We start from the raw sequence: 9,042 nt of genomic DNA on the forward strand, positions 1-9,042 counted from the left end.
TTCACAAGTCAACTATCCGTGGACCTTCCATTGATGATGATTGGTAAGTAGATAGCTTGCTACGTAGCCTTAGTTACAGTAAATCATAATTTTGTGAGTGTGTGCATTGCGATGACTTTGTTCATTTCTTGTCACCTTCATTGCAGTAAGGTGGAAATTGGTGTGACATCTGATGGGAAGACCATAGTGTGCTACCATCCCTCTGAGGATGTTCCTTATGAACTTACCCAGGTAAGAAATTAGAACTTGGATTTGCCGATACTGACGTTAACAGAGATGATGGGAAAAGGGAAACATTTAAATACTGTAAATACTGCATTTGCAAACACATAAAGCCCTGCAGATTGATCTGTGAAATCATGATGTCTGTGGAAGGCTGAGATTTACCTGCCAGCAAGATGCCCCTTTTCTCACCATGCTGACTATTAAACGGCAAAATAAGCCCTGCAATTTAGGTTGAAAAACAGCATAAATGGTCTTTGATTGTTATGGCTTTCTTATGTATTTGTGACACTGTAGCCCATTCTATGGCCAAACCCCCTGACCAATCCGGCAGAAACACATGACCAGGTGCTGAAGGCCCACCTCGGAAGGGAGGTGCTGCAGAACAAACAGTCCCCCACCATTGAGGAGCTCAGCAAAATGTTTCACACCACCAAGCACCGCTGGTACCCTGTGGGACAGTAAGTAGACCTTCTATGATTGAATCACTTTAGTGATAGTCAGTACTAACTGGGCACTGTCTAAATTATGAAGAGATACTCAGAAGGAGAAAATTATGTTGATGATTGCTCAAAGCATGGCAATAGATAGATGCCACACCCGTTCCATATTAAATATTGGTACTGAACTCACATGGCACTTCCTTAGTATTAAAGGCCCAGTGCAGTGAAAAATGTAATTTCCTGAGTTTTATATATATTTCAATACTGATGTTGGAAGAGTGCTGTGAAAATGATAATGCTCTTTTGGTGTAAGAGGGCTGTTTGAAAAGGTTGTCTGAAATTTCGGCCTGCTTGTTGACATCACCAGGCAGTAAATTAGTTAATAGACCAATATGAAAGAGTTTCAAACATCTCTGCCAATAACGAGGCTTCCGATTTCCCCTCCCCACTCCGACAGTCCTAGCAAAATTCTTGCTCGAGAAATTGCTCTTGCTAAGAAGCTATTTTAGTTTGTTTTTGACCATTTTGATTGAAAATAATCCCAGTAGGGTACATAATTGTTACCCAGAAATGATTTGATATTGAGATAACGTTTGCATTGGGCCTTTTAAGTATCCAAAATGTACCTTAAGTTGCTAATTTGTAAATTAATGTAATGCTAATCTATTGAGTGAGAAACTTGCATGAAGGTGGGTAAAATCCTCACTCAGTCCTTTTTAAAATCACCTATAGAGTGCATTCGCAAAGTATTCAGACCCCTTCCCTTTTTCCACATTTTGTTACGTTACAGCCCTATTCTAAAATGTAGGGGGAAAAAATATTTGATCCATATTCACACAATACCCCATAATGACAAAGTGAAAACAGGTTTTTAGACATGTTTGCACATTTTTATTAAAATTTAAAAACATAAACGTTATGTAAATAAGACCCTTTGCTATGACACTCGAAATTGGGCTCAGGTGCATTCTGTTTCCATTGATCATCCTTGAGATGTTTCTACTGCTTGATTGGAGTCCACCTGGCATATACCTAAACATTTCTGCAGCATTGAAGGTCCCCAAGAACACAGTGGCCTCCATCATTCTTAAATGGAATAAGTTTGGAACCACCAAGACTCTTCCTAGAGCTGGCCGCTCGGCCAAACTGAGCAATCGGGGGAGAAGGCCTTAGTCAGGGAGGTGACCAAGAACCCCATGGTCACTCTGCTAGAGTTCCTATGTGGAGAAAGGAGAACCTTCCAGAAGGACAACTATCTTTGCAGCACTCCACCAATCAGGGCTTTATGGTAGTGGCCAGACGGAAGCCACTCCTCAGTAAAAGGCACATGACAGTCCACTTGGAGTTTGCCAAAAGGCACCTAAAGGACTCTCAGGCCATGATAAACAAGACTCTCTGGTCTGATGAAACCAAGATTGAAATATTTGGCCTGAATGGCAAGCGTCACGCCTGGAGGAAACCTGGCACCATGCCTACGGTGAAGCATGGTGGTGGCAGGTTCATACTGTGTGGATGTTTTTCAGTGGCAGGGACTGGGAGACTAGTCAGGATTGAGGGAAAGATGAACGGAGCAAAGTACAGAGAGATCCTTGATGAAAAACTGCTCCAGAGCACAGATCTCAGACTGGGGGCGAAGGTTCACCTTCCAACAGGACAACGACTTTAAGCACACAGCCAAGACCATGCAGGAGTGGCATCGGGACAAGTCTCTGAATGTCCTTGAGTGGCCCAGACAGAGCCCGGACTTGAACCCGACTGAACATCTCTGGAGAGACCTGAACATTGATGTGCAGCGACGCTCCCTATCCAACCTGATAGAGCTTGAGAGGATCTGCAGAGAAGAATGGGAGAAACTCCCCAAATACACGTGTGTCAAGCTTGTAGCGTCATACCCAAGTAGACTCGAGGCTATAATCGCTGCCAAAGGTGCTTCAACAAAGTACTGAGTAAAGGGTCTGAATACTTATAAATGTGATTTTTCTGTTTTTTATTTTTAATTACATTTGCAAAGATTTCTAAAAACCTGTTTTCACGTTGTCATTATGGGGTATTGTGTGTAGATTGAGAGATTACAATTTAATTCATTTCAGAATAAGGCTGTAACAAAGTGTGGAAAAAGTCAAAGGGTCTGAATACTTTCCGAATCCACTGTATATTGAAAATTGTAACTTTTGTTCCTTTTTTTTCTTAGGTACCATATGCGACGCAGAAAGAGAGATCCTCCAAAAGACAGATAGTTGTTAAGGAGTTTCTTACCTTAAGAATTATTGATACCTTACATAATTATTAGCTTGGCTCACCCCCCCAAATCCCAAACTGTTTTGTGTGCAATTATTTGTGCTGTAAAATAAAATTAACAAATCTGTAGTTGCGCACTTTTATGTTTGCTTTGAAGCAGATTACCAAAACTGTCAGTGAAATATATATTTTCCCTGTGTGCTGAATACCTTTTATTTCATGAAATTCTGGGACATGGTTAAGGTATCTGCATGTTATTGTGGGGGAAGAAGGAGAACACTGCAATAGCGGCGTAGCGGGAGAAAGAAAAAGCTGCAACTGGGACTCAAACTTTGGCTCCTACTGTGCAGAACAATATTACATTGTGATAACTGTCCATTTTTACGATAATTTCAATTCAGTCCATGTCTTAAGTTTTTGGGATTCAAAGAAATTACAATAAAGAGTACGTTCATATTTCTAGTATTTTCTCTAAGATTTTGAAAGCACCCACTCCTGGAACATGAAGTTCGTTTAATTGAAATATGTTCTCGCTGGTCGTTGACCAAAATACATTTCCCAGCATTCACAATCCCGTCAGAGGCCAACACCATTCACCGGAAGGCGTGTTTGTCGGCGACGAAGGAGTGAACATACAAAAATATTGTATACAGTAAAACAAGATGGCAGGACTACCCCGCAGGATTATAAAGGTAATTCCAAAAACCCCATGCAATAAATAGTTCACAAGCCGTAGTTCGGTCCCCTTTGAGTTGCATAGAAAAATAAGACTCGGCACGTGCATTGCCATGTATTTGCTAGCTAACTAACGTTACTTCCGTTAGCTAGGTACTGTATGTCTCAGGCTCAGCCCCAAGTCAGAGGAATGTTAGGTTAATACATTTGACCAATCTGCCGAGTATGGCCCAAGTCTACTTAATTGCCTATGTGTTGAAAGTAATAATTTTCTTAGTGTACATGTATTGAAGTAACCTTGCTATGGTCTCAAGTTAGCGATCTGAGCAATGACCCTCGACTGGCACTGCTAGCTAACGTTAGCAACGTACATACAGCTAGCAAATTTAGCTAGTTAGATATTGATGGAACTTGCTGTACTACTGGACTCCAGAGTATGTATTATAAACTCACATTTACTTGCTTGGTTTATTGTGTCTGAAAGTGCTTTGGGTAGCAAAGCTAACTTGGCTGTAGTATAGGAACCGGTGGCAGTGCAGGTATTTCTTTCATACTGTGTCTAGGCCCAATGAGCAGGATCAGGAGATCTTGTTGGTCTTGCAGGAGTTCTGTGTCAGAAATGAATGAAGCGACATGGGACAATAGTTTGTCATACATATACTAGGTGGCTGCAAAAACAAATGTTTGACAGAAACATTCAATTTATCAGCCTACTCAACTGGCCTAACTTACTGACTTGCCTAGTTGAATAAAAAAACTGAGAAGACAAACATTTACAGTGGTGTTATAGTGTACATGGGCCTATCAGTGAGTTATATATGAAAGTTATTGATAATACATTTTTTTCCATCAGAATGACAGTCATACCATGAAGATGTTACATGTTTGTTCTCACTAGGCCTCAGACATAATTCACAAAAAACAGACTTTGCAGCTAGTCCACCTCCAGGCATGTAATTATTATGTATTTTGTTTGTTTAACCTTTTATTTAACTGCAATAGAATGTATCCTATGAGCTCTTAGGTGAGGATCTAAAGCACTGCGTGAGTGACCATTTTGTGCTCTTGAAAGAGACAGAAGTGAATGTTCATTGTCCCTAAAAAGTTCAGAAACAGAATGTCAAACCTGATCTTGAATGCATGGATGGCTGTCCTTGCACCAAAACATAGTTGTCCAAAACCTTGGTAACTATTGACCCTGACCTGACATCTGGTTGTTGGTGCTAATCTGTCTTGCTACATCTGTGTCGCATTCTCCTTGAGACAATTTAAACTGGGTTCACTTCAAACATGACACGTTTCTGTCTATCTACCTGCATGTCTCGATCTGTATCTCTGTCCGTGTTCAGGAGACTCAGCGTTTGTTGGCCGAACCCGTTCCTGGAATAAAGGCAGAGCCTGATGAGGCGAATGCACGTTACTTCCATGTGGTGATTTCAGGGCCCCAGGACTCCCCTTTCGAAGGAGGCACCTTTAAACTTGAACTCTTTCTGCCAGAAGAATATCCCATGGCAGCTCCCAAAGTGCGATTCATGACCAAAATCTACCACCCCAATGTGGACAAGCTGGGTAGGATATGCCTAGACATCTTGAAAGGTGAGTTATCCAGATTCACAATTATCATTAGTCACAGTCATGTCCTGACTCAAAGTATGACTCCTTCCTCCACCATTTTCTTTTTCTCTCACAGATAAGTGGTCCCCAGCTTTGCAGATCCGCACAGTGCTGCTATCAATCCAAGCATTATTAAGTGCTCCTAACCCTGATGACCCACTTGCAAACGATGTTGCAGAGCAGTGGAAATCAAACGAAGCCCAAGCCATTGAGACAGGTGAGACAGCGCACGCATGTGTCATGTTCATGTTTAAAGTGAACCCTGTTTAAATTCTCACCCCTTGGCACGTAAATTATTTTGCATCCTCTGATCAAGAGTACCTATCGCTGAATGTGAACAAAGCCTGGTTTTAAACAGAGGCAGTGAGTGTGAGAAGGAACCAATTACTTACTGCTCTTGTAGTGCTCTTCACTTCAGCCTCCTAAAGTGCCACTGCAGGTCAAATCAATTCAGAGATAGCAAGACATTCCTTCAAGAAGAATGCTGATACCTGTAGTTAATGAACCCCCTCTCTGTGCACCTTGCAGCTCGGACATGGACCAGGCTTTATGCGGGAAACAGCATTGAGGTATAGAAGAAAACAGACGGGCACTGGATGTTAACACAACCAAGATGATCTCCTTTATTTGCATTTAAAGGACAGTCTTAGACAAAAAAAACAAGATAAAAGCAAGCAAAAAAAATGGTAAAGAATATATTTACGAAACTACTGCAGCCCTCTGATTTTATGGCACATAGCAATGTGTTTTGTCTTTGTCCTGGCTCACTGCTCGAATGCATGGACAGAGGCTGATGCCCAACCACAGCTTTCTGTTTCTCCGGGGGGGGGGGTGAACGACAAGTCTCGGCACACCACCGAGGGGTTACAAACATAGGACATCGCCCTGGACCCACAGTCATACAATGGGTCAGTTTAGTCAAAGATCAATAAACTGGGGGAGTTTGTGACACCAAATACCCACCCATTTGAAAAATGTCCACTTGAGGTTATGCCGCCTAGCCTCTTGTTGAATTTATCGTAACCTTTGTTTCCCTCAGACAGTTGAAGTTGTTGGTTCGGAAGCCCTGTGTTTGCAAGTCCTTGGCAGAAGCTCAGATTAGGGAGGTGAGGGTGTCTGTTACGACGCCCTTCTGGGGAGAATGGCGTTCTTTTCATGTCGATTTTTATTATTATATATTTTTTTCCGAATGTCTCTTTTTTTCCCGCTCCTATGATATTTCATTAAAAGCATGTACTTAACCAAGCTCAGAACATGACTGTTCTAACAAGTTTAATCCGTATTGATATTGAGAATTATCACTTTTGGGGTGTTGATGGGGGGGAAATGGACACCCAATTTTGACATGAAACAACGAGGCACGAAACACTATCATCGTCACTTCATTGCTGAGATCCTCACAGGCTTGTGTTGCTTTTGTACTGCTTTTCTGTAAATGTAATGTTGTAGTAAAAATATTTTTGTTATGCCATTTTGTTTGATCTCTTTCTTGCTAGCACTGTACCTACATATTCTGGTAGGTGGTGTTTCATTGCTTTTCCCATACTCTGTCCTCACCCTTGTCTTTTCCACAATTCTCTACTGCAAGTGTATCCAGCGTTTAGTTCAACCAACATCCTGAAAGAGGGGAGAAAGTCAGAGAATGTTCTAATTTATTTATCTTTTTCTAAGGGATTTAGAATTAAATATCAATGATGATTCATCATCCAAGCGTCTGGCCTTTAGATTGAGAATGGCTTCCACGTCTCTGGTTAGTCCACTCATGTGAAAAAGGCAAAGAGAATCGTGTATTACCGGTGTCTGAAATGATATGGGAAAATAAACCAATGCATTAGCATTTGTGGCTCCTGTAAATAAAATAAGTTGAGTAAGACTCCTGTGAATGTGTCTGTGTGCTGTTGTGTATCTGGGTAAGGGGATGTGACTCACTTGTTTTGTTTATTGACACACTTGCTCTGTCTGAGTAGATGGGTACCTGTATGTCAGGGCCATGCTTGTCTTTAGGGGCCAGTATGTCACAATGGTTTTATTGTCCTGTCTTTGTTTACATGGCAACAGTGAGCCACTCAGTGGGGGTCATTCTATGAAAATCAATCTACATTGATGAGGATAAAAATGTAATCAATCCATTTTAGAATAAGGCTGTAACCTAACAAAATGTGGAAAAAGTCAAGGGGTCTGAACACTTTCCGAACGCACTGTATATACTGTCTATTAACACAAAGCACTTCAATTAAAACAAACATTTTGTGTCATTATCTGACACTTAAGTGTTTTCCCTAGTGGTTAAGGCGGGGAAAGGAAAGCCACAATTTTCATAGAATGACCCATGTGCCAATCCTCGGAATGTAAATGCAGGAAATGATTCCTTGTATTATGGTCCTGTCTTCGTTTATATGGCAACAGTGAGTCACTCAGTGTAGGAACTAATCCTCAGAATATAAATGCAGGATATTATTCCTTGTATTATCTTTTAGACACTCAACATAAACTAACCTCAAAGCAATAAAGATTTGTCAGTGAAATTAGTCCATCACTTTATTTTTATTTGTACATTTTAGTCAGTTAGCAGCCACTCTTAACCACACGACTTACAGTTAGTGCATTCATCTTAAGATGGCTAGGTGGGACAACCACATCCCAGTCATAGTAAGTACATTTTTCCTCAAAGTAAGATGTGGGGGTTGGGCTATTAGATTATCCATTGTTACAGGGTGACTTACTGCTGACAGCTCAGAAACGTCCAAATATAAACAACATTTGTGACAGGCATTGATTTATTGACCTGACAGGTGAACATTACTCATCACCAGGTGCTTACGGCACAGGGTAGGACACTGTCTGGCCACTCACAGTAGACAGTATGTTTTGGATGTCGCGTCATCAATGTGTCACGGAAATATAACACTTTCTGCTTGTTCACTAGTAGAAATACATTATTTGTGGTGTGATKCTCTAGTCTTAGTGGTTGCATGGTAATAACTGTTTTTGATCTGATGTCATTATGAAGTATTTGTTTGTTGTGATGGGATTCCTCTCCTTCTGCAGTCAGTATGAGAGTGAATTGTGACTATGAATGTCTGCACTGCCTGGAGATCCACTCTCCACAAGACAGGGAGGGGTGGGTGGGGGGGGGATCTCTTCCTGTGAATATTTCATCTGCAGTGGGAAAACAGACTGCTGTGCCAGGGTTCTCCTTCGCTGACCTTTACATATAACCAGCCACCGAGGTGGAGACTGCAGGGAAAGGGGTGGTAGTGCATGGCCTCCAAGAGTGCTGTATGGAGTAATGGTGTAAGATGTCTTATTTTGGTGTTGGTGTGACAAGATAGGAGGATGACATGGGTGTGATGCAGTATGAACAGTGATCCACTGCATTATATTATCAGAATGTACAGCAGACACAAACAAAGGTACAGAAGAAGCACACACACACAATTGTGTTAGATGCCAATGATTAATATCCTCTATTCATGTAGATATTGTACGTTTTGAAATTAGGTTGTGAAATACTGGGTGTGTTATCAGGAAGAAAACAAGCCACAGCTCAGTGGTAAAACCATGTCAAATATGTCTAGATTCAGAGTTTTTAATGTACATGTACAGGTGTGACATGTACAGGCTCTGAGCTCCAAAATGCAGGACTAGTGAAATAAAATAATGAAAATGGTAATTAAAACCATAGAAATAGCACTATATACAGTTGAAGTCGGAAGTTTACAGACACTTATGTTGGAGTCATTAAAACTAGTTTTTCAACCACTCCACAAATTTCTTGTTAACAAACTATAGTTTTGGCAAGTCGGTTAGGACATCTACTTCGTGCATGACACAAGTATTTTTTCCAACA

General features: G+C 41.1%; 2 protein-coding genes across 2 annotated transcripts in view; both read left to right on the forward strand.

The window, feature by feature from the left end:
- Positions 1–3,359, forward strand: part of LOC111955639 (periodic tryptophan protein 1 homolog) — a 14,985-nt gene extending 11,626 nt beyond the window's left edge. The window contains exons 7-10 of the mRNA XM_023975880.2: positions 3–43; positions 147–231; positions 520–683; positions 2,857–3,359. Coding sequence (XP_023831648.1) covers positions 3–43; positions 147–231; positions 520–683; positions 2,857–2,902 — 336 coding nt within the window. The 3' untranslated portion in view covers positions 2,903–3,359. The remainder of the gene's footprint in view (positions 1–2; positions 44–146; positions 232–519; positions 684–2,856) is intronic.
- Positions 3,360–3,486: 127 nt separating this feature from the next.
- LOC111981871 (ubiquitin-conjugating enzyme E2 N) lies at positions 3,487–7,065 on the forward strand. Its single transcript, XM_024013360.2, has 4 exons — positions 3,487–3,595; positions 4,928–5,174; positions 5,269–5,409; positions 5,721–7,065. Exons 1-4 carry the CDS (start codon positions 3,566–3,568, stop codon positions 5,765–5,767), a joined length of 465 nt encoding a protein of 154 aa, XP_023869128.1. The 5' UTR covers positions 3,487–3,565; the 3' UTR covers positions 5,768–7,065.
- Positions 7,066–9,042: the final 1,977 nt, after the last annotated feature.

Source organism: Salvelinus sp. IW2-2015, linkage group LG3 (genome assembly GCF_002910315.2).
Source record: "Salvelinus sp. IW2-2015 linkage group LG3, ASM291031v2, whole genome shotgun sequence".
Taxonomy (NCBI): Eukaryota; Metazoa; Chordata; class Actinopteri; order Salmoniformes; family Salmonidae; genus Salvelinus; species Salvelinus sp. IW2-2015.